Source organism: Diplotaxodon limnothrissa, linkage group LG11 (genome assembly GCF_057381915.1).
Source record: "Diplotaxodon limnothrissa isolate DT_005_m linkage group LG11, D_limnothrissa_male_GT1.1, whole genome shotgun sequence".
NCBI lineage: Eukaryota > Metazoa > Chordata > Actinopteri > Cichliformes > Cichlidae > Diplotaxodon > Diplotaxodon limnothrissa.
Genome location: NC_140606.1, coordinates 12919994 through 12946989, shown reverse-complemented (window position 1 = coordinate 12946989; position 26996 = coordinate 12919994). Strand labels below are relative to the sequence as shown.

Here is a 26996-nt window from a genome sequence, read left to right as displayed (position 1 = left end):
AACGAGATAATGCTGGAACCTAGTAAGTCACAAACATTCTAGTCCCAGTGATCCAGAGCACAATCGACTGAAATCATTAGACCTAATCATAGAATTTAATTGGAGACATAAGAGTAAATATAAATACTACAATGTAATTAACACCTTTATTTTAGCTAACAAAGTGTTTGAAACCGCAGACCTACCTGTGAGGTAGGTTCACCTACCCTATGTTTATTTACCACGCTGGTACTTCGTCTATTTGATACTGTCACAGGAAATCATTCAGCCTTTATCAGTTTAATGTCTGCGAATGGCTTTTGTAAGTCGGTTACTGTGAAAGAGCTCGGTTGCATTTTTCCTGTTGCAAAACATCTGACGATCACCTTCATTTCTAAACTTACAGCAGTGAGTGATGTGGGTGACTCTGTCATGAGATCGACCACAAACATTATCCCGGCAGTAGTCCTTCCTCTTTGCAATTTTTTTTAATTTCTTGAGAACATTGATGGCATATGATTGCATGTCTGTGAGTGCAACCAAGGTTCTTGGTAGCAAATTTACATCATATATTAGTCAGCTATAACCACAAATGTTAAATAAACTGCTGTGTTCCTTTTACCTCAAAGTTCAGATGTGGGAGCTGACAGTTGTTTTAGTAGTAGAGGTAGTTGGAAATGCAAGAACAAACAAGCTTTGCTTTGCTCCATAGCAAGGCAGAGCCTTTCATGCATCACTGGCAATACAGCAATGTTTTTATGGTTAAAAACACATTCACAAATAAAGCATGGTGATAAAATCTGGTCACTGCTCTGTATATGGCTTCTACAGCGAGTGCAAGTTTTACTCGTACGCATGTACACTGCCGCAGTCTTGGATTGCAAAGTCAGGTGGGTGGGGCTTCTCTGACTTGAGTATCAATGTAAATAGAACACAGCCTATGACTCATTCATGAAGTTAACTGTCCCTACTTCTCCTTCTCCGCCTGCCTTCATCACTAAAGAGACAAAAAGCTAAATTTGCAGTGCCAGTCGCAGGCAACTAGCAGCTAACAGCATTTTTTTAAGGTGGAAGTCAATCAACACAATTTAATTATCAATGTGACAGACACATTAGTGATGGTTGGATCACCTCAACATAAAAAGACAGATTATACAAACTGGTTTATTTAATTTAATCACTTAATAATGATGACATTAATCATCACTTAAGAGTATTTTGGTGAGCTTCTGTAGCTCTACGCTGTTTTTTCTGCCTCTTCAAAGCCCTCGTTGTAGGTTTACTGCTAAGGGGTAAAATCCTTTATGAACAACTCATCTATGACTACTCATATGCCAATCAGTGGCATCCTGCACTCTGACTAATGTTCACTTCAATCACTCACCTTAGTTGAGAAAAGTGAGCCCCCACACCCCACCCCAAAGTTATTTTGCATATCGTTGCTTAAAATTGCACATCTGTAGACTAGGAAACTGTCTGCCTGTCTGAATATGTGCTCTCATTCTAGCGTTGATTATTCTAACTAGATACTTCTATGAATGTATTCTTTTCCATTTCAGGACCATCATACCAAGAAAATTTTCAACTGTCGTTTCCTTTGTTACATTTCCCAGAATGGCTTACAAAACCATGCGAGAATGTAACTGCAAATTCCCTGAAGCAGCACTGGGAAAATAGTATTCCTGTAACAAAAGCCACTTTCCCATGCTGTTTTTGAGCTTGAAGGCGGAAAAGTAACCCTTTGTTAAAACTTCTTGTCAGTTGACAAACTGGTGGCTTTGATAGTATCTCTGAGTCCGCAACATGGGTAAGAAGAGGTACTTCTAGGTGGGGAGGGGGAGAGAGTCTGCATTATGCTACCACATCGTGGTAAAATTGCTGACATTTGAGATAAGCGTAAAGTCAATTTCTTTAAATGTCGCTGAGCAAAAATGGTCTCAGCATGAATTGCCACAAAGCCTGTGGTTGGCCACTAATGAGCACAAACAAAACGGTGGTTGAAACTGCAAGAAGCCATGCAAATGGGTGCTAGCTTGGGCTGCTATTCATGTGTCGATGTAGCATTTGTTGCTTTTTTTTGGGGTTCCCATTTAAAAAATTTGCTCACACTTTGCGAAATTTAGTCAATACTGTTTATACAAACTGTAAGCATGCAACAGCCTGTGCCTCTGTCTGTAATCAAGTGTTGACAACACAGCAATCAGACTACATCCGAGCAGGACCAATATACAGTAGCAGCAAAGGAAAAGCAAATATTTCTTATCTGTTACTCTGTTATGTTTTCCAGTGACTCATTTAAGTCCTGGGTTGTATTCTATCGGGAGTTCTGCGAAATCTTCAAAAGCACTAGCCACTAAAAGCACATTTGATCAAACCTTATTATGGCTAAATTTCTACTCTGGCAAAATAAAAAGGCCAGTGTTATCATCTTATACATCCAGGTGGGATTTAGAGCTGAAAAATAACAGCGGTGAGAAATTGTCCGAAAGCTGACAGAGAAACACTTTGCCTGGTGTGTGAGTGAAGGGATAGGTACAACTGATAAGGGATTGGGAGAAGGATCATGACTCTGACTTCAGCATCTAAACACAACCTGCCTTACCCTGTCACGCTTTGTTCCCTTTCCACGGTCACTATGACAACCTGCTCTTTGGCCAGACCTTTTAAAATTGACTTCAATTTACGATAATGGAGCTGAAAGAAAGGGGAAAATAATTGATATACAAAGAAAGATATACGGCACAATATGTGTCTGCATAGGCTAAACAATGCTGCTTTAGTGCGACACGCTTCCCCCAACACCTCTCCCACCAGCTCGGCACGTGACTAATACATCCACTTCTCCTGCTTCTGCTCCGCGCTCTCCAGTGTGTGTTTTTGCAGGAATAGGAGACAAATCATGCGTGGGCTGCATCAGCAGCACCCCTGCTGGTTCGGGCTCCCCCATTCACCACATGACCGCTCTGCCCGTCACAGGCATTGGCCAGGTAGTGACACATAACCCAGAGCACACAGCAGACTACAGGGTTTACACGGTGCACACATTAAGCTGCCTTATTCTTTCCTTTTGCTTTAACTCGCTCACTGTTTGGGGTCGGAGACCTCACAATAAACTCAAAACCTCTTCATGTACGGTAGGAGCCTCTCTTCCAATGGCTTAAAGTCGTTAGACAAGGTCGGGGTTAATGATCGAATATCATTAAACTACATTAACATCCTAATTTAAGCCTCCAAATACGCCTCCACGCTTGGCATACAGAAGCAGTCTCAGAGCACACAGATGAGTCAAGAAAGTCACACCGAGATTTGTTCTGTTTAAATTAGAGATGGCACGATACCACTTTTTTATGTCCGATACCGATATCATAAATTTGGATATCTGCCGATACCGATATGAATCCGATATAGTGTTTTTTAATCAACAAAACTGTTTTTTTAAAATATCTTGCTGCATTTTGCAAGTCTGCAAGTTCATACTCAAGTTTAAAACAACAACTACACTAAAGCTATTCTGTTATACCTGTATACAAAAAAAATATTTCATAGTTCAGCAATACTGATCAATCTAATAAACTTAGACCTACACCATCCTCCCTATTCTGGTATTTTAAAGAGTACTTAGCGTAAATATTAAGCAACCTAACTAATAGGGTTCCAACTCCCAGCAACAACAAAAATAAATAAATAAAAAATAGGGAACCACCCCTCACGCGCCACCTCATGATGCTTAATCGACGTAATCAACCTTAATTTGATGCAGTGTAAAAAAAAAAAAAGCACAGAAATCAATTATTTTTCAAGAAATATTAAATAGATTCAACATCTTTCTTCAACAAAATTGCAGACTGCACAGATGGTACCTTCCCAAAGGAAAAAGTACTATAGCTTACTAGGGTATATATATTAGACTTAATAGTCACTATATACAGTAATTGACTTCTATTCATTTTACATCAAATTAAAACTTTGTGTGTCAGATAATTATTTATTAAAAGCTCGACATTTTAAATGAGAATAAGAAAGAAAAGTATGTCTTTGTGCCCCCTTTTCCCAGTTAATGCCCTATCGGCCCCCCTGGCTAAACTTTGCTAGATCCGCCCCTGCACAGTTACCAGCCGTCAGCTACATAGAAAAAGATCCTGGTGTAGAAAGTAATATTAAATAAATTCTAACAACAGCTTATCAAGCTTAAACGTGCTGCTGTTGTTCAGCCGCTGGTTTCCTCTTTCTGGTGCAAAGTGGACCAAAAACAAACTAGAGACACGGACTCGCCACAGAAAAGCCGATCAGCTGATCATTAGCAGTTTCACGATTGAAGTAGCAGCCGGAGAGCGAGAGGCAGTCGCTCGTTAAGCTTAACGCAGGAATGCTTTACAAACATTCAGAGATGGACTTACACACTTGCTTTACTTCTCTCGGGGATAACTTTGTCGGAGATGAAATGCCAGGTTGCTAGCGAAGCTCCAAATGCTATCCAGACCACCGACAGGTCCCGCATGCCACAGCTGCTCTATCACGTGATGCATACTGCTCCGACATGCTAACGTTCTGAGGCGAGTTACGGCGTGTTGCAAGTTTTGTGAGGTGCTTTCGTGATATTTAATGGATCGGATTACATTTTTTATTTTTCTCCGATATCCGATCCAGTAATTTAGGTCAGTATCGGACCGATACCGATACGTAATATCGGATCGGTCCATCTCTAGTTTAAATACAACACTATCAGAAGCAGTTTCTGTGGAGCATTAGCCCCAGGGCAGAGCAGCACACCTTGCGTCCTAGCCAATTTGAAAAAGTCTATTTGTCAACTCGCGGCACGAACTACACTTAATTCTCCACTGGATCATTGTTTATTTTATACCATAGTTTCTGCTTAAGCTATAGCACTCCTGTTAGAGGTGGAGTATTTGTTGGCTATAACTTCACTGATCTGTGCTCAGGCTCTCAGCAGCAGCACACAGGAAATTACCAGCCAGCGTCACCTTCCAGTTCATTATTTTTAGCCAAGTGCACTGACACAGCAACAGTTTATCTTCTCGACTCAGATGGGCAAAAATTCCCCAAAATGTGGTGTTTTTATTTCTACACCCACTAGCAGGGTGGTAGCCCATCTGAGCGCCGCTGATCACTGGGCCAAAGCTAATGTTTAAATGAGATGTGTACTTGGAGAGGGTTTAATGTCAGCCCTGATGCACGCCATCATCTATTTACTCTCTCCAGTTCAAATGGGTTCTCTCGTAGAGTGGTGCTGCGGAGAGGCTTGTTGTTTCGAGGGGATGACCCAAGAGAACCGCGGAGGTTCGTGGTGCCTGGGATATCGCCATGGCAACATGGTTCAATTAAGAGTGGGATGCCGGCTGTTGAAAACTGAGCGTGCCGAATATTATCTCTTGAAAATTTGCAGCAATTCAAGTCTACACAGAATTATATTTTAAAAATGACTGCCTCAGGTGTGCCAAGGTTTAGGGTTTCCCTATTTTTAGAGATCAATATAAAGTACACTGAGCATGCTTCTTATTCCAGTCTAGCAACAATTAAAAATACAAAACCTCAATGTCATCGACTAAATTGCTTGGAAACAAAGGAAAAACCCAAAACACTTGCCACAAAAATCTTAGACACACATACACTTGCAAGGCATTTATGCAGCTTTTTATCCAAAGAGATTCAACACTCACACTCACACACACACACACATTCTCTAAACTGGTTGTCACTCCTGCTCAAAGCTCAGCGGCAGCAGTACATTAGCATGAGTGAAGGAGCCCAACAGCTTTTGTGCCACAGAGTCCAAAGTCCAGCAGATAACAGCCACCGCTCGCACACAAATAAAAGAAAACTAATATAAAGCTGCGATGAGCCCTCTTACCTTGCCGTCTGTGTTGGGCTCCTTCTTTCCTAGATGCTGTCCCATGCTGCTAACAGAGCCTGTAAGAAACACACACAATGAGTTTACACCAGGGGAAGACTGTAAACAGCATATTATGTGAAGATTACGAACTCCTCCTTATTGCAGCAAGAGAGGCAAGCTCCAGATTCAGTGTGAAACTGTAGCTTCACATACAGCCATAAAAAAGGCACCGGGGCTTTCCCTCCCTTCCATCTCTTAATGGCAGCAATAGCATTTAAAATGCCACAGTTAGAATCAGAATACCTTCTTCTGGGATTAATAAAGTATGTGGTCACAGTTGCTCCACGACTACCAAAACAATAGCAAATAACAACAAATAGCTCTAATTATTAATATCCCAGTATATAACACAAAACTGAATATATACAGCTGAAATTGAGGCGCCCCTCTTATAAGGGTTATGATCCCTGAATCTGTATTTCAGAGGACACAAGAAAAAAAGCACAATACACTGTGTGCATAAAGTGAAAGCAGGCTTTTAATAATTTTCTTATTTTGGTTTAAAATATGATCGCCTAAATCATCTGAAGTCAAAACAAGGGTAGTTTGGAGATGTTGGAAAACTGCCTGTAAGTGAGAAAAATCCAAAAATACAGTAGATACTATTCAATTCATTGTCCTTCCTCTTAAGGGGAAGACGAACAGCCAAAAATGTATGGTAACAGGCAGGCAACAAATCTAGTTATTTCAAATGAAATGAGGTGCAACATTTAAAGCAATTCAAAAATGAACCACTGTAGACCTTGTTTGAGCTCAACCCTAGCCTCCTGTTTGTGTTTATAGTTCTGTGTTCCTTCATCCATTCATTTAAATATACTTTCTGCCTGCTGCTAGTAGCTACCTGTCCATTAATGTGATCTTTAAATATTAGATCGCTCTCCACAGTTGCTCCTTCCTGTTATTGCTTTGCTGCAGGGTCTCACATATTAGTCTCATCCTCACCATTATCATCTGACTAAAGGTTTTCTCGCAATGGGGGGGAAAAGGAAAGCATTGTAGGGCTTTCTTTTTCAGATAATTTAGTATTTAGTATTTAGTATTTATTTATTTATTGTCATTGTCAAGAACAATGAAATTGCGTTTGGGGCTTCCATACAACCCAAAAAAAAAAGAAGAAAATAATAAATACCCCTTAAAACCCAAGTGTACATATTTAACCCAGTGTGACTCCAATGCAATAAGACAATCCTTAGCAATAATGTTCGTAGAAATTCAGACAAAGACCTGAGAAACATGACAAAATACAACAATGCAACCCATTCAATATTATTGTACTGTGAGATATGATATCAGATATGATAGTTATCTATTTAAGAAAGAGGGGGGGGGGGGCAGGAGGGGGAAGAGAATAAAGATATGATGCACCAATGCAGACCAGTTCATTGCTATTAAGAAGTTGGATATGGTTATTGTCCGTGAGAGGGGGGCAGAGAGTTCAGGAGCCTCACAGCCTGTGGATACAGGCTGTTGGCCAGTCTGGATGTTCTGGCCTGTATAGACCTGTACCTTCTCCCTGAGGGCAGCAGATGGAAAAGGTGGCGCGCAGGGTGATGTTGGTCCCGCAGGATACTGTGCACCCTCCTCAGACAGCGAGTGGGGAAGATATTACTGATCTCTGGCAGACTTGTTCCAATAATTCTGCCAGCTTCTTTCACCACCCGCTGGAGTGCTTGCTGATCGGCCTTGGTGCAGCTGGGGAACCACACTAGAAATCCATACGTCAGAACGCTGCTGATGGCACAGTTGTAGAAGTTCAACATCAGAGATCTGGGAATGTGTGCGCTCCGCAGTCTCCTCAGGTAGTAGAGGCGCTGTTGGGCCTTCCGTACAACTGAGGTGATATGGTTGCCCCAGGACAGGTCCTCGGTCACAGTTACCCCCAAGAATTTAAAACTGCTCACCCTCTCCACCGCCTCACTGCCAATGAAGAGAGGCAGATGGTTGTTATGACCCCTCTTCCGGAAATCTACAATGATCTCCTTGGTCTTTTTGGTGTTTAAGACCAAGTTATTGTCGTGGCACCATGACTCTAGTTGTTGCACCTCTGTCCTATAGTTTGTCTCATCATTGTTGGATATAAGTCCGAGCACTGTAGTGTCATCTGCAAACTTAACAATGAGATTGGACGCGCAGGAGGAAATACAGTCATGGGTGAAGAGAGTGTATAGCAGAGGGCTCAGAACACACCCCTGAGGGGCACCGGTCAAGGTCAAGGTCAAGGTCAGATTTATTTATATAGCACATTTCCAACAGCCGATGCTGCACAAAGTGCTTAACAATAACAATAAAATTAAAAACTACAGTGTAATACAATAATAACAATAGAAACAATAAAATAGAAGAATTGAAACAATACTAACTAATTCAGATAAATCCAAAATGCTTGGGTCATAATGTGTTAAAAGCCAGAGCGTAAAAGTGTGTCTTTAGTAAAGATTTAAATTGCTCAAGAGTTTGAGCAGATCTAATATTAAAGGGGAGACTATTCCAAAGTCTGGGACCTGCCACAGAGAAGGATCTATCACCACGAGATTTGAGGTTAGTCCGTGGAATGGACAACAATAGTTTTGAACTAGATCTCGTGGGTTTTCCTGGAGCATAGGCAGAGAGGAGCTCTGACAAGTAGGGGGGGGCTCGGGCGTTGAGTGACTTAAAAACAAAAAGTAAGAGTTTAAATTGGATCCTGTAGGGGACAGGGAGCCAGTGTAAAGAGGCTAAAATTGGGGTTATATGCTCTCTCCGTTTGGTACCGGTTAGCAGGCGAGCAGCAGCATTTTGAACCATCTGAAGGCGATGGATGGTGGCATGATCTAGGCCATAATACAATGAATTGCAGTAGTCCAATCTGCAAGTAAGAAAAAGGTGGATGATACGCTCGAAGACGTCAGCCGGAAGGTATGGCTTTATCCTGGCTAGCTGTCTTAGCTGAAAAAAACAGGACTGAACTACTGCACTCACCTGCTTATTCAATTTAAAAGAACCATCAATGTAAACTCCGAGGTTTTTTACATGTGTTTTACAATACGAGGAGAGGGTACCCAACGTGCTGTCGATATGATTGAAATTGCCAAAAATGACAACCTCAGTTTTGTTTTCGTTTAGCTGTAGAAAATTTAATGATAACCACTGTTTAACATCGTCAAGGCAGCGTAATAAGAGCTGCGGTTGATCTGATCCTGATTTTAAAGGTAGATAAATCTGTAGATCATCCGCAAAGCAATGAAATGAAATGCTGTACCGCGAGAAGATGGAGCCCAATGGCAGCAAATAGAGTGCGAAGAGGGCGGGACCCAAAATAGAGCCTTGAGGAACGCCGTATTTAAGAGGAGCTAATTTGGAGTTGTGGGGGCCCATATTGACATAAAAGAACCTTTCTGTCAAGTAGGAGCGAAACCACTGAAGGGCAGATCCTTTTAGGCCAGCATGCGATTCTAGCCGTGATAACAGAATGTCGTGGTCAACCGTGTCAAAAGCTGCTGACAAGTCCAACAGTAAAAGGGCAGCAGGGCTGCCAGAATCCATAGTTAAGAGAATATCGTTAAAAATCCTTAAAAGTGCTGTCTCAGTGCTATGTAATGATTTAAAACCAGATTGAAATTTTTCTGAGATCATATTAGAATCGAGGTGTGCCTGCAACTGTAGATAGAAAAGGAAGCTTTGAGATGGGCCTGTAATTAGACAGAACAGTTGGGTCCAGGTTTTGTTTTTTAAGAAGAGGCTGAACTACAGCTTGTTTGAAGCATAGTTGGACGCAGCCTGTAGTAAGGGACGTATTAATCAATTTCAGAATAAAAGGGCCAACAATATTAAAAGTGTTTTTGAGCAGACTCGGGGGAAGAGAATCAGAGGGGCAGTGTGATGATCTTAGGCCACTAACTATCGCGGTCAGGTCCTTAAGGGAGACGGGATCAAACTGCTCTAAGACAGCTGAACACACAGGTGGAGGGCTTTGAACTGAGACAACAGACAACGAAACAAGGGCCCTAATCGATAAGATCTTGTTATTGAAAAATGCTAAAAAATCATCGCACATACTTGGTGAAGAAGTAACTCCAGGATTATCACATAAACTAAGAAAGCGATTAAGAATGTTAAAAAGTACCTGAGGCCTATGACCGTTTGCTGATACTAAGTTTGAGACAAATTGTGTTGACCACAAGGGTGGAAGAGGTGTTCTTACCCACTCTGACACTCTGTCTACGGTTAGTGAGGAAGTCCACAATCCAGTTGCACAGATTCAGATTCCCAGATTCATGTGATTACAGACGACAATAGTTCAGTTAATTCTACAACACTCAAAAGTGAGACTGTATGCGTTTCCCATCACTGTGTTCTTGGCATCAGAAACACACGTGTGGAGTGATTTGAATAGAAACAGTTAGGGGATACCTTAACCGGAGATCAGATCTGTGCATTTGATTTTTGATTTTTTTGAGTGTGCATACAATATAAAAAAGTGACAGAGTCTACACCCCTCTGTTGTCCATGTGGATCTGGAAATCATGCATATCATTGTAACGGGTCAGCTAAAAGTAAGCCAAGTAAACATGTCTAGGCTAACCTTACTGTACTTTAGAAAAGACTAGTGAATCATCTGCCTCCATCTCACCCTGCCCCGAGCATCCACACCAACCCTCTGCATGTCCTCCTCCATGACATCCACAAACCTCCTCTGTGATCTCTCTTTTCTTCCTGCTTGGCAGCTCTGTATTCAACATCAGAATATCCATCATCCCTCCTCTGCACATGTCCCAACCATCTCAGGCTTGTCTCTTTAAACTGGTCTCCAAGATGCTCAACCTGAATCTAATACATTATTTTTTATGAGACATGAGATATTGTAATACAGTAAGCATTAACAACAGTGCAGTGCTTTGTTTCAACAATTCTCCAAACCTCTGGCAGACTCGGCACAGGTGTGCACCTTTGTGTTATAAAGGAAAGGGTTCGTCTTTGAGAACGGATACAACACGTCTATTTATTTCCACAGAGAATGGAAGTGAAACCTGATCAAGAGGAATGAGGCGACACAATGTTTTGCTAAGTGTGCCAACATGTGCACTGCAGCGTGAATATTCATTTAAGCTTAAATCTTAAAAAGCCAAACATAAAAATCACAAGGAAGCCGTGTAAATAACAAACAAATGCAGGAAATAAAGAGCAAAAATAAACTTCTTTAGATTCTTTAAATGTTTAGGTGCAAAAAGGAGGAACGTGATGAGTAAATGAAGGCCAGAAATCGCAACAATTTAAATCTCTGCCTGACACTCACCACTGAAGGAAAAACCATCCAATTACACCAAAAGAATATTCTTACTTTCAGAAAATCACAGCATGTATTTGGCTTTTAGAGGAGATCTGCACCCATCAGAAAGCCTTTCATCACCTTTTATGGCCTGTCTTCACTTTTTCACATGGCGGGTGTGGAAAAGTGCTGTCAGCATTGTTCATGTGGAGGGAAAAAAGGAACGGTAGTGTGGTTTATTGATGGTCTATTGATAGTCAAGAAGGAGAGAATCAACATAAAAAACCAAAAAAAGTCCCAAAGGAATCTTCATTAATTCAAGATTACCATGTGTGTCAGCTGTATTATTTAAATTTCACACGTATTGACATGCTCACATTCTGTACTGAGAGGTCAATCAAGCAATTGAAGGGAAAAAAATGATTGAGCTTTTAAACAATAAAATACAAAACAAAAAACACAAAACAAATCAATACAGCACATTATACAAGCACATTTAAATGCCATGTTTGCTTTTTGCAACGGTCAATCCAGGTTAACTAAATATGAGTTTCCTCTGTGCCTGCACTGGAAAAAAAATATCACCTATTGAAAGGTGTTATTATATTCACTGTCATCAGAAAAGAGAACGTCGATTTAATGCCAGTAGCAGCATCACAGTGGTTTGGCTTTTTATTTAGGAATGAGTGTAGTTAAATTGCAATAAGCTTAGAAAATGACTGGAAACCATAAATAATATAGCTCACAAATCTATACCCAGTGGAGCGAAATGAGCTTTTTCAATTGGAAAGTGTTTTGTAAACAGCTATTCTGTGAGCTTGAGTAAATTTCACCAAAAATTGCAATGTAAAAAGGGAGAAGGTGAAAAGTAAGTTTGCCCTGTGTAGTATTTGAAATCTTCTTGTGATCAGAACAACTTGTAAATACAACCTAAACTTTAATAGTGAATGTTGATAAAATCATTTGTGTCTTTAGCGTTTAAATTACAAGCTATTTGCTAAAGCAGTATTAGCAAGAACTAGCTAACCTAGCTAGTTCCAACATCAAAACAAAACAGAACTATCTATACACTTTGTATGTTGAAATTTCACTTCAAGTATTCTGTGGGCTGTTAAAAATCCTCCCAATCATGTGGCTAATATAAGCTGAACACTAGAACCACCAGTGTGGTCATTTCGACCTCATCCTGCAACAACAGCAGCAAAGGCAAAAAAAAAAAAAAAAATTCTTAAAAGAATTAAGTTAATGTAATTAGTTCAACCATTTTTTTTTTCTGATTATGAGTAACTGATATATTATTTCATAGGCAAAAATATTATCAAAGGATAGAACATCTAATTTAATATTACAGAAGAATATTATAGAAAAGTAAACAATCCGCTTCCTGTTTACTTGCTAACTGAAACTTAGCTCTAAGCCACAGCCCTTTTATGAAGAGAATTTCATTTGAAATACAAAGTGGTTGTTTAAATAAGTTCTAACCATCCAAATCAGTTTGTAAAAGTTGAAATTAAATTAAATTCATTTCTTGAAGCTATTTTTTTTAATAAGCCAAAAAGATAAAGCAGTTAGCCAAATCATGCTAACACAAGAATTCTAAAGTCAGAGCACCACTTTCATTTACCACATTTGTCACGTGGATAACACAAAAATGACAGTTTTAAATATGCCGTTAGAAATCTTTCCTACAACAACTACCGCACAAAAACTTAGAGGGAATGAATATAACATAAATAACATGCTAGTTGCACTAGAACCAATAAAAGACGACGAGGTGAACTGCACTTTCTGTCACACGATGTGCTTCTTACAGTGCACCTCTATGCCATGATAAACACCTATGGACAGTCTCTTTCTGACCATCATTAGCTCCAGCTAGACTTGAATTATAAAGTTTCTGTTTTTACAATGAATAAGCATTCACAACACATTCTTTGCTGAGAGCTATGTTACTTCTTGCCTGTTTAAACAAAACTGAAAGCTTTATTTAGCTAAAAATGACACGATATTTCTTGTAACAGTGAAAAGGAGGGTTTATACGAGTCTTGGACCAACATTGCACACACTTTCATGACTGTCAGAACTTAAGATTCCCTTTTCATAAAGGAAAAGCGGTAGGTTTTGTAACAGAAGTGCTGTTGGAATTGTATTTTCAGGACAATCTTTTCTGGGCTGCTTACTTTATTGGTTTCAAGTAACATAAAAGGCTCTCTTCCTTTACTAAGCAAGCACAGATACTGTAAAGCTGTTTATTATATTAACTGTAGGCCTGTGTGCATGAAAGCAGTATTACCTTTGTGCAGCATTTCAAACCTCTAGGATTGTTCAGTCTCCGTGAGACTTCCTCAAACTGACGTTTACAAGATAATAACTCACAGAAAAGATGGATTTAAGGAGTCAAGTAAACAACATGGCACATTTTTACCCCCACCCTTACCTGTATAGCATGTTAGTTCATCAAAACGTTCCCACCAAGTTTTCCCACAAAGGGAAGTAAGACGGTATCGTGAAACTTTACCTTATTGTTTTATTATTAATAATATTATTATTATTTATGACCAGAGGGATGTTTGTTTTTTGACCAAGCTGCTGGATATCTGAATTTCCCCTTGGGGATAACTAAAGTATTATCTCACTATCAATCATATCTGCTTGTGGATGAAAGCAGCCACAGAAAACTATAAAAGTAAGCTGGAAGAAAAACATAATCCCACTGGTTAAACAAAGGGATATAATTAGAGTGCCAGTGGCTGTGCAATCAGTGTGGCGGAAAAATGTCCGCTGAGGACTCAAATATTTGCTGGATGTGGCGAGGCGTCGCTGGGATTCTCTGCGGCTAAATGTGAGGCCTTACAGCCTGTTCCCCTCTCAGCGTTACACAATCCAAAGCTGAGATCCTGCAAGGACTTGCAAGACAGGACTGTTGCATAATCGAGTGACAGAGGGAGAGGTGGAAGTGTGCATGTGGAAGGGCGTAACACAAGGCTGCAATTACAACTCAGTAGTAGCATTTAACAGTGACTTGCTAACTTGGATTTTGTTTTTGCACACACAGTCCCTGACACAAAGGGATTTGTGTGGAAAAAGCCAAATTCCGAGTGCCCCTTTCTATTTTAACCTACATGAGTTGCTGTGACTGTCAGCACGTACCTGGAAACATTTCCATTTTATCGTTAAATAAGTCATTAAGATGGAAAAGCTCTTATTATAGGATGGCTACCTAAAGCCCACCACCTGATCCATTACCATGCAAAGCGGAAGCCTGTATATAAATAAGCAATTATATCCATCTGAGCTGTCCATTACCTGAGGCCATTTAAAATCATCATCCTGATAAGCCCCTAGTGTTTCTGCATGGATTTGATGTGGATAAGAAATGGGGCTCATTATTTAGAAAAACGCCTGCATACTGACATTTAAATAAAAGCTTCTAGATTTTGCGTCATCTGTTTGCTGCACGTACTGAATTCCGTTCATGACTACAATCCTGTTGAAAATGTAAATTTAAGGGAAAAAAATAGCTTCACTGACAGAACCCTGTTCAGTAACATGACTGAGTACGTAAAGCACACTGAACCCAGTCTGTTTCTGCATCCACATATGCAAATTAAAACTCTACAGTGTCAAGACAAAAAAAAAAAAGACTATAGAAACACTGCCAGGATTATTTAAGACGGGATGAGGCAAAGAGGAATATATGTTGTATGATATATGTTTTGCATGCATAAGGGTTTGTATACACTCGCTTTTATGATTATCATATCTGGCCGGCTTACTTCACTGCATCAAGTAACACTAAAGGCCCTCATCCATTTCTCAGTGAGCACAGACTGCAAAGCTATTTCTTTCTTTACTATAGGCCTGTACAGGTGAAAGAGATTAGTTTTCTACATCATAAATCTCCCCCATCAGGGTCTAGTGAATGCTTTATAATGCTGATGAAACAGGATGAATTATGCATTAAAGTAGGGAAACCATAACTGACTACAACAAGACTCAAGAAGAAATTATTGCAAACAACAGTGTGGAGGGACAAAGCTGCATCATATTAGCATGTCCTACAGTTGGAAAAGGTAGTCCTTGTACTGCTCTGTAGCTTTGAAGATCTCTGTGTCCCAGCTTCTGGTTGGAGTGGCCCTCAAGAGCAGAACAAGGATTACAGTTGCCAGCTGCAGCAAAGAAGGTGGAGTTCTGACGAGTTGGAAGACATGGCTAAAAATCCAACTGCTGTCCCAGCCATCCAAGATTTGTGTTTAATGCGCGTGCATAAACCAAAATATAATAATTCTTTCGCCGGCGCCCGAGTGGCTCAAGCTTTTCCAGGAATTCTAAATGCAACAGGTTAACGATTATGATGGATAGCACTGTGAAATCATGGCCATACACCTGAGTTTCAGAAGCCTGTTAGCTAAAAGCAGTGACAACTGTTGAGTTTTACTATTAACCTAGCTTATTTACAGTACCATTTATGGTAAATTGTTTTGCTTCATAGTTGTTTACAGCATTTTTAATAAATGGGGACATAAGGATCAGGAAAAATAACATAGTTAACACAGAAGCAAAACCTGTATGTGTTTTCATTAAACACAATTCAAGACTAACAAACCCCCTGTTCTGATTAGAGAAGTGTTGCTTCTCTAATCAGAGTTGCTAACGTTAGACTGAAAATCAAAAAGTGAATGAGTTTCTAAAAATAAGAATCAGGTAGTTTTGCTGTTCTCAAATTGAAATTAATATCTAACCAAAGGAAGAAATAACCATTTAAAGAAAATACAGCATGCTTAAAATGTGACAAACACGACAAATATGCGTCAGAGTGGGTGAGAGCAACAGCTGAAGAAATAGATTTTTTTCCCTTCTTTATTCAGCCTCTCGGGTAGCTAAAACACCTTCAAGTCATCACGATGGCTTATTGAGCCCACATAAAGCTAGTGCATCCCAGGAGAATATTTCCACAGCTCTTCAAAGTGCTTTAAAAGCAGCAAATTTAAGGAACAACCAAAGGCAAATATTCCAAAAAAGCGACTGGCTGCTGCAGACAGATCTATTGGTATTGACTTTTGGATAAAACTAAAATGACCTCTGGCTTTAAATCTGTGTTAAAAATGCATGACAGCTTTGTGTTAACTACAATAAACCCAACACATTTTTCTCTGTCTTTATTGGACATAAGTAAATTTACACTAGTGCTCTAATACTGTGTCTGCACGCACGTGTGATCCTCTAGCTCCACGACCACACCTCTCTGCTGCTCCCTGCTCTCTTTGATCTGCTCCATCACCTAACTGATTTATAACAGACCCGTGGCTACTAAGACCTCAGAACTCCAGTGCAGAATATGACACACAGGGAGAAATTAGGGCTGAACGATTATGGAAAATAATCTAATTGCGATTTTTTGCCCCAATATTGCGATTGCGATGCGATATGCGATTATTTTTTAAGGTCTTTGTCTTCTGTATTATTAAACAAAGACAAGCAATACATCATATAGTATGGCCAATACTATATTACATTAATTTTAAACTGTTCTTTCCTGGAAGACAGACCTCTGTTATGATAACATGAGGTGATGCATGAATTGATGACTGACATTTTTATTTAACTTCTTCAATCACAACAGTATATTTGAACATACACAATAGTTTATTTTTAGCTTACAAACATCTGAGCATAAAGTGCTGACAAGGAACCCTGGTGTAAACATTAAAATGAAAGTCAGTACAATGTGCAGATTGCAGAAATATACATAAACAAAATCAGTGGCTTTACCACACTCAGTTTTTCGACATCTGTGAACTACTAGACAGTCATTCAATTAAAAAATAATATTAAATAAATAAAACTAATAAATAAAAAATACACACATCTTACTGATCTCTGCAGTCAGTAACATTACACATAAAGTGCAAACATAATAGCAATTGTATAAACACACACACAAACACGCCTTTAAAATTTAAAGGCGTGAAATTGGACGGTCTAGCCTTCTGATTAGCGTCACCGCTGTCTCGGTGGAGTTTAATAAACTCGGCCGTCTGCTTCTTGCTATCTAAAATATAACCAGACACTGGTGTAAATTCTCGACTGTCTCATACTTCTGTTTAATAAGTTTTCTGTTTGACGTTTAGTCAGCTGTGTGAAAACCAAGGAGGAACCCACCCGGGGGATTAATAAAGTTTTATTTTATCTAATCTAATAACTTTAATCTCAGCCAAACCGATTTACTCACGAACAAACAAAACACTGAAAAAAGCCCAACAATAACATTTTTAGGTTGTCTAAGTGACTTATATATTACGTTTAACCCGAGCAGCGAAACTCCGCGGTGATCTGAAAATGATGTGCCGGGAGTTGTGCCGTTCTCGGCCGCATCAGTAACCCTCGAGCTCCCGGCTAGCTGTCGAGCTGGTGGGTAGCAGACGCCTCTGAAAACGTCGAAGCACTTTTGCAAATATGGGATATCTTGATAAACCGAGCAGATATTTGATGTTTACACAACTACTTTCTCGCCTGAAAATATTTTAAAAGTTTATTTTGTGACCCAGAAAGATTAGTATGAGTAATTTTAAAACTTAGTAGCGGCCGCCATTGTTGGAAACTGGAGTTTGGCTGGGCCGCGCTATGAATTCTGGGATATGGTAGTAATTTGGACAGCCTTCGGCGCGTCGCTGTGACGTAATCGGTCTACAAATACGGCCTCAGGAGGATGCAGCCCATGAATTTGGACATGTCCAGAGTATAATCGCAGCCTTTGCGGTTAGAAAATTGCACTTGATCATGTCGCGATATTATCGCAAATGCGATATATCGTTCAGCCCTAGGAGAAATGTTTTTGCACTTGGATCCAACTAAAGACCTGTTCTTGCCATTTGCTGCAGCTCTCTGCTCTGCCCACCGTACTGTCTGCAAAGCTCTTAATGAAGCAGATTGTGACAATACTCAGCTGGCAAACTGTTAAAACTTCCAAAGAAATGTGTGGTCGAAAAGTCCACTTAGCCAAAAACATGAAAGAGAATGAGCCTGAAAGTGACACAGACAACACTGAGGTGCCAGAAGCTGCACCTTCCTCACCAAAGCCAATCAGAAGACCCATATATAGTATGTTCGTGATGCATATATAAAAGGTAGCAGATCAAAAAGTAAGTAAGGAGGAGCTTTCAGGATAACCGGTCATTAATTTTGCGTTCGGCTTTTGTCTAAGCCAGCTTCTCTTGCTTTGTCAGAGTGAAGTATTCAGCTTTTGAGGTGAACACATCAAGCATCACACTGGCATGCAGTGCTTGCTGTAACATTAATTAACCTAAACAAAACACTTTCATTTACTACCACTGCTGTAACCACAATCTGCACGGTCCCAATACATTCTTTAAGTAACACATTCATTTTGGTCCATGCTGCATTTCTGTAGTTCGTCTCCACCGAATCATTGTGACCAAAGAGACACTACCTCTTTTTTTGTGTGTGTGTGTGCACACAATAAAAAAAGGAACACAGCTACTCTGCATCTCTGAGCCAGATCCCAGCACGCAGTTCTCACATACTAGCCTATGATTAACAATCACATGAGGCCCGTGTATGATGGACTCATTTAGCTTCCATAACTTGATACGACGTCTGCGTGGCATATCGTCACACAGCAGCAGACTGACAAACCCATGTCTCTAACCGGAGCATGTGTTGCTTGGTTCCATTGTTTCACTTAAAGTTTGCTCTTGTGCGTTCGACATAACAGCTTCTTTTAAGCCTCGGTGACTGCGCCGTGTTTTGCCCTACTGCGAGAGTCAATTACGTAATGAATACGGAGCATGTGCGTATGTGTGTGCATGTGTGCCTTTGGGCGGAAGGCAGTGGAGAGAGGGGATGAGATAAGAGATCTATAGCTCTCCCTATGTATCAGTGGAAAGTACACTATATTCTTGACAATAGCTTTGAGGTCAAAGGTTAAAATCTGTCCCAGAGGGAGGGCAGTGCAATGCCAGAATGGCAATCCTTATAAAGAAACTGGATTGTTTCATCGTCTTCACCTCCTTTCTCTCTTCTTCTCTTTCATATAATACTAAAAAATTTATATTTAAATGGATGTGAGAGTGCCATGCGTTACTGCTCCTAAACAAATGCAAAAAAAAAAAAAAAAAAAAAAAAAAAAAAAAATCACACCAAATGGAGAAAACGGGGTATATGTGGTCGATCAGGAAAACGAAGGCTGGGATCCGTTCCTCCATGCAGCATTGACTACTATCTGTCAAACCAATGTAAAAAAAAAAAGAAATAAATTATTCTTTCCAAATCTACTTGTCCTACTTTAAAAGGAGCGCATGCAAACTCATTTTCAACCCCCTTTTTTCTGATTAGCAACCACACAAGAGCAATACTCGACATTTAAAGGGCTCTGAGGCTCGTGCCTTTTTATCCCTGGCCTTTCTATAATCACAAGCACAATAGCAAAAGTAATGGAAATGGACAAAACTATTTAACTTGCAACAATTACCTAGTCTAAAATGTCAATGAATTAGTTACTACCCAGCAATTTTTCCAAAGGACAAAATAACAACATGAGACGATCGTTTAAAACAACCCGTTTAATAAATACAACCCTGGTTTCACATGACATGTGAAATAAGCACAAATAGAGAAGGTAACACTGGATAAGCAGGGAGATGATGAATAGGAAAATCAAACTCACTGGGATTTATGGCTGATCTTGAGCTTCTGGTGCCCCGTGTGTCAGAAAGATGTGCACTGGAACTTGAGCATGTGGAGGGACGTTACGTTCGGCTATGAGGCCGGATTCTACCTACGGCAGCTGGATCGCTGGGTCAAAGTATGGAGAAGATGTGGAAAACGCTATGCTGATTGCTGCACTGATAGGGTAACAGCTTTTGGTGGAGGCAGCGTGGTGATGATGTGGAGCACCATCTCCCTCACTGGAAAAACAAGGCTTATCATCACTGGAGACAATCTCAATGTGGAGAGATATCGAGAGGAGATTCTACAACCAGTGTCAGTCCCATATCACCACAGACTGGGACCGGACTCTGTCCTCCAGGATGACAACGCTCACCCCACGGAGTGAGGTTTTGCAGAGACTACCTCCAGAATTTTGGAGTAGAGAGTAGGGAATGGCCTGCCTACAGTCCTGACCTCAACCTTATCGAACTCTTGTGGGGTCAGCTTTGGTGTGCTGTTCGTGCCAGACTGACCAACACAACCACATTAGCTGACTTGTGACAAATGCTGGTTGAAGAATGTGACGCCATCCCACAGTATTGGGTGACCAAGCTTGTGACTGAAATGGGGAAGAAATGTCATGGTTCTCTACATCTGCTGAGGCCCCCGTTTGTTAATGAATCAGTTCTTAATTTGCCAGTGACTTGTTTCTACAGACTTCAGTCAATCCAATAAACGCCAAACAATATTTGGTAACAGAATAAGCTCTTTGGCAAAAAGATTTTTTTTTGTCAAGTTTCACCTCAATCCAAAAATGCATTTTCCTTATAAATGTGGGACTATTTCAGGAGAAATAAACAGGCTTTCCAACAGTATGAGATTTATTGCAAAGTAGCACTGTTAGCACAAATCAAACACAAATTTCCTCACTTTTGTGCTGTTTGGATATTAATGATCGATGCATGTGTAACAATTTTCAAGCAAAGTTTCGTTCAGATTGGCCCAAGTTTTGAGGAGGAGGTAGGGTACAAACTAGAGCAGGGCGATATGGCCAAAAATATTTATCACGATATATATTTGAAAATTTGCGATAACGATATAACTGACGATATAATTGATGCGAGACAAAATACAACTCCACAACATTACTAGCGCAAAAAGACAACCTTCCATTTATTTTCACTTAAACAAGAAGCTGGTTTTTATGTACATTAAAGCTTTATAAAAATGTAACAGTGCAAATGCAAATTCCTTGCTGAAAGTTTAACCAAAAGGCATTTCCAGTAGAAATGGGCTGACATATCCTGAGCATAACCATGTATAATATCCACTGAAGTTAAAAAGAGGTGCTTTGCAACATTAAACTGCAGTGTGCAGTACATATTTTTCGTACCATAAGGTGCACGGGATTATAAGGCACATTAAGCGAAACAAAGCAGTCAGATAAATCAAACTTTATTAAACTCATTCTTCTTGCTTCCTCTACTTCTGTACCATTGATTCATTAATGTTGAATTCTCTGGCAGCTGCTCTATTCCCATGTTGTTGCAGTATATTAATGACTAACCTCGTATTGTGGATGGATTATCTCAGTCCTGACTGAAGTTTGGTCCGTTTACAGCATCCTGCCATGCGATTGCATTTGTCTTTAACTATCAGGAACCTTAACGTTAACTTTTATAAGTGGTAAAGTGTTAGTGTTCGTCCTCCAGCTTCACTGTTTATGTTATGCTAACATAGCTGTGTCGCTAGCGATCACGTAGCACATCATTATATACCAACTAGTCCAACTCTAGTAACCCTACAAACGTCACTGCTGTTTAGTTTCCTGTCTTCATTTATGTTGGAAGTGATAGCAGAGCTGTACGTTTGAATTTTTTCAGAAATCTCTCAGTCAGAACATGCAATATCATGCTTAGGTAACTAGCGAAACTAGCGAGCTAACATCCGCTAGCTTCCTGCTAACTTCTAACTCCGTTAAATGTAATACATTTTGTTTTCATGGATGCCTGGAAGTTAAACTTCATAGTTTCACCTGGTAAAGCAGCAATGCTGATCGTTTTATTAAAGATGAAAGAATTTAGACAGTTTTTAACTCTCAGTGATGCTGCAGTGTTCGTTTGACCTGAAGTTTACGGAGTTTAGGACCCAGATTACTCCCAGATTTAAGAGCATCTTAGTCCGACAAATACGACAAATACGACAATAACGACGGCCGCTTGCATGTTCTGCAAAGAAATGTGCTTTGTCGTGTATCTGACGGACAAACACCAAACCAGTTCCACATCACTGAAGTTGCTCCATTTTTACAAACCAATTCTGGTTCATCTGTTTCACTCAACAATCGGCCATGTGCGTATGAAAACAAAAGCACTGCACATGCGCGTTTTACTCATATTCTATCGCGATATTTCATTTTCCTATCGTTGCCTAACATTATACCGGTATTACCGTGAACGGTATAATATGGCCCAGCCCTAGTACAAACATACGCTGCAATCATTACCGTAAGAAGAAGACTGCATTTTCTGAGACAGCACTGATTTGCAGAATACATGTCACCTTACTCAAAGACTTAACTTTTTAAAATGGTAAATGGACTGGTATTTGGAGCAGTCACAAGGATTCTACACTACAAGGTGGGGAGAAGTTTGGGGTTCTCTGCCCTTTCCAAGAACTATTCAGTGTGTGGACTGCAGGAGCTGGGGAATGGAACGTCATGCCAGTGTTTTTCATCTGTGGCAGCCTAACACAATAACAACATATTTACCGTCTACATTTTTAAATAGCTATTTTATTGAGGGCACTCAGCACATGCACTGCCTGAATAGCTCCTTTTCATGCTGAATCATTATGAAGGCTAGAATATGGAGAAACTGGCACAACTGTACAGGCTGACTATGCAGATAAAGTTAGAGCAGGGTGCCAAAACCCCTTGAAATTAAAATGTGTTTGTGCCTACTAACTTTCTTGGACTATGTCAAACTTGTAGTTTAGACTAACAACTTGGCCAATTAAAAAGGGATTAATTAAGTAATTTAGAAGCAAATAAGCCTGAAATTTTATATTAAGAATCTGAAATTTCAGAATTTGACATTTTTCCTTTTCTCCATATTTGTGATGTCTCTCAATGCTCTTCTGACATCTTTTTCACTGCCCCTCTGGTTCTGCCACAGATCTCTTCCTCCTCTTAAGTGCTTGCTCAAAGAGAAGAATCAGATGAGATCATTAGAGTTCTCTCTCTAAAATCAAAGCATCTTTAGCTTACTATGTAAAGCGCCCTTCGCTTCGGGTTTTGCATTGACGCCATTAAAAGCAAAAACAAAACAAGCTGAACGGAATTTAAATGAAAACCCTTCAAGTCATTTTCCCCTTTCATCAGTATTCCTCTTGAATGAAACGGCAGTTGGCCACGCGCATCTGCCCGAACTACAGCAGTTCCACCACAGAGAGAGGTGATGCTAGCCTGCGGGCTCCAGCTGTCTGCCTAAAACACCAGAGTCACTGCCTTCTTCGCTTCTTGCTCTCCTAACATGAGATAATTGGTCTCAGGGTTGAGTGATTTATTTGGATAAGCTCCCCTTTCTTTGACTAAAATATCAAACTGTGGCACTTTTCATCTTAAACTAGCAAAGATTCTCTGATGTTGTTTCGAAGGAGGGCCATGACAACATAGACTACAAATATACTCTGTATAAATACAGAGCTGCTATTGCATAGAAATGTCTGAGAAGACAGCTGTGGGATCTTCCTGTCTTTAAAAAAAAAAAAAAATTGGTATATATAGCTCTATGGGAATACCAGACATCAGTTGGAAAAAAAATACTCCCAGTGGTCCAATACTAAGCACAGCAATTTGCTTTGTTAATTCATGTTTGTTTTGAGATGTTTTGCACAGGAACTTTCCATCACTCCCACAGGGGCCTTACTGACATAACCTGGAGCCTGAACACTAGCAATAGAACTCCACAATGAAGATGTATGACCCAAGCAACTTGCTTGCATTTGCCATCTATAATATGACTCTAAAGCAGGGATGGGCAATTATTCATTTTCCCCAAGGGGCTATATTTAGGACAAAACTATAACATTTACTCTTACAAAGACATAAAATTAATATTGAGCAGGACTGAGTTCAGCTCACTGTTGCAGCCCTCCACAACTGTCCCAGTTTTTCATTTCATTTCTTTAGAAAATTAATTGCCCATCCTTGGCCCAGAGGGATAACATTTAAGCAACACTTTCAAGGCTGTGACGCTACTTTCAATGACAACATATGCTGTCAAGAATTTCATAGAGCAACGCTGCCAACACCCCACCTAGGGTAAAACTAACAAAACGAGTGCACTGCTGCGCAGGAGGTGAAGGTAATGTGACTCAACCTGTTTGCCAGAGCAGGCACAGACAGGAAGGGGGAAGTGAGAAACGGGAGGAAGTTTGTGAATCTCTGAGCACGGAAGTTGACAAACCTCAGTGTATCACCTGTAAAACACAGATGTAGCAAGTGGATTCAGTGCACGTGCAGAAATGGGGTCGAAAATGTTGGCTGAGAAGGAAAAAATTCTGAATGTTTGCACAACTGATTGCATGATACTCACGGGGGTGGGGGGGGGGGCTTGCTGGTGCAAGTACAGCATGTTCATAAAGGCAAAGGAATGCCAGCCGGGACATGTGAGCAAACCTTCCTGGTATTTCTTTCTCTTGGCCTAGACAAATGCATTCCTGTGGCCTTCGCAACTCAGGTACTTCCACAGAAAATAGAGTTGGCTCCAGAAACTTTGCGAAGGTTAACCTGGAGCTGCTGGTAAAAGCTATGTCTGTGTAGTCAGCGATACTAAAAATATCCACGTTTCAATCTGTACCAGAACTGAAACCGGAGTGTAATTGTGTTATGTTACGATAACTATTAATAACTTTTTTCATCATCTGAAGCAAAATAGAAAAAAGGTGAGGATTAAACCTACATGGGATTTCTATCAAACAAAGCCAGGGGTTATCTTGCACAATGTTCCCTTGCTAGAGGGTCAGCAGTCTTTAATAAATCACTGTAGTTCAGGCACAGGCGCCCACTCATGTGTAAGTGCTTTATTTAGAGCTTGAGGAAAGCAGCAATAAGTGAGCATGTCATAACAGCTTTGAGCTTCAATGTCCCTTTTTATATATAACTGGCAAAGAGTAAAAATACACACATAGCTGGAAAGCTTATCGTTGGGTCTTGAGCTGCACAAGCTGCTGCTCCTTCCACTAACAGTGTGTGGATAAAAATTCTATGCTTTCGTCATAGTCACAGAGAGGCTTATGGTTTCTGTCACCAGCCTGTTTCATGAAAAGTGAGGAAAGGAGGTGAGCTTGTTGTAGAATAGCCTTTGCTTGGGATGCAGTGATGTAATACTTCAATTTCCTTCTGCTTTACACGGTTGAGTGTGCTGAAAGGCAGCAGCCTAGTCAAAACACCACCATAATTAAAGCCTAACCCATGATAAACACCTACAAAGAATGTCCAATTTAAAGACTTGTCTAGCATTAAAAACAAACAGTTGTAGCAATGCTGACTGCTGCAACTGTGAAAGGTACACTCAACAGCTTTACGCATGCATTAAGGTGCTCAGTAAATAACATGTAACCAGAGTGATCCACACTGAAGTTTGGGCGCAAATCCTCATTCGAATTCTCGCCATTTAAAGGCGCCGCACTTCGGTGCGTGTGTTCGTGTCGAGGGAAACGTGACATAACGAGTCGATTTAAACCACGGATAAATTCGGAAAACATTTAAGCCATCTACCGAAAGTGATATTAACGCTGTTTAGACTAAATAGTTCCTTTCTCTGCTAGCCCAGTGGACGACTGCTACCAACAACAAAGTGGGGCTTCCGGTGGCAAGCATTAGGAAGCAAATAATAAACCCTTAAATTTACCACATTAAATTCCAGCTTGTCGAGTTAGGTGCACGCCGAATTAAAGGCACTTAAGGGCTGACTGTGAACAAGGCGTTGCTCTCACACGAAACGCTTTGTCATGTTGCGGTTAAGCGAAGAAGAGTCAAATTGCACGGTATGCTAACTGTGTTCGGAGCGCGAGGAGACAGCCGCGGGGATGGATGGACGGGGGAGTTGTTGTAGTAGTGCTGGTGGTGGGGCGACACCACCGAAGCACATGACAAACGCAGTGTCACAGTGTGATGACAGGGATGCTAACACGGCTCTCACTCCGTCGCTGTCTTCTAAAGTTACTCAGGAACTACATTCCGAGCATATTTTCGCTTCAGCTTTTGTTACGCGCCGTAAAGGCGTCGACGTGTGAAACATGTTTACTATCGCTAAACCACACGAGCTGCAGTCCACATAAAATGCAAATAGTGTCGTATCCCCCGCGTGTATGCCACTGTCTTTACACTTGCTTTCTTTTACGTGTATGTGTTTGTTTCCCTGTGAATTTTACAACCTTGACTGTGCACATACCCTTCTCCGGTTAGACTGTGTCAAATGCATCCACAGCTGTGCCTTGTACTGGATGAAACAAAGTGTCAGTCTTCTTTTAGTAGTGGTCACCGGTGGTCGTCAGCAGCATCGAAGATAACGCCTTCTTCCCCCTTTATGGTTCGCAGTTGCTGTAATCACCAAAGTGTCTCCGTTACGAAAAAAGGAAAGAAAACAAAAAAGGGGAAAAAAAGAAAAAGTGTCGGTGCTTCCTGATTTAGGTACAGTGGTAGTGATGATGTTGTTTGTTAAGGGGTGGGGCGGCGTGCAGCTGTAATCCGCCAAGAAATATGGACTAAAAAGCACGCTGGTGCGCACGTCTGTGCATGATTAGTGACTCGTGGTTCACGGTGGGGAGGGTTAAATAAACGTGATTTTAAAGTGGATCTCACGAGCACAGAAAACAGACGGCTGTAGGATTTGCGCACTCTGAGAGCAAGCTTTACAGCCAGCAGGGTCAACGATTGCACAATACAGACAGGCAGTCAGGTTCATGCCTCGCTCAAAGCCTCCAACAGGTTAATTAACAGGGTTTCCCCCCCTCGATCGCTTTGGCGCAATTCTCATATCACAAATGTCGATCTTACCACTGCAAATGCAGTTCTCAAATCAGTAATGCATTGCCTCACCCACGCTAGACATTCTTGTTGTTTTTACACAGCTGTGGTTTCTACACATAATTTACTACTATAGATATTTGTTGCTGTGTTTATGC

General features: G+C 40.5%; 1 protein-coding gene across 1 annotated transcript in view; it reads right to left on the bottom strand.

The window, feature by feature from the left end:
• Nucleotides 1-26602, bottom strand: part of LOC146622433 (myelin basic protein-like) — a 54154-nt gene extending 27552 nt beyond the window's left edge. The window contains exons 1-2 of the mRNA XM_085366213.1: nucleotides 26264-26602; nucleotides 5849-5907 (exon numbers count right to left, since the gene is read on the bottom strand). Coding sequence (XP_085222339.1) covers nucleotides 5849-5893 — 45 coding nt within the window. The 5' untranslated portion in view covers nucleotides 5894-5907; nucleotides 26264-26602. The remainder of the gene's footprint in view (nucleotides 1-5848; nucleotides 5908-26263) is intronic.
• Between the last annotated feature and the right edge of the window lie 394 nt (nucleotides 26603-26996).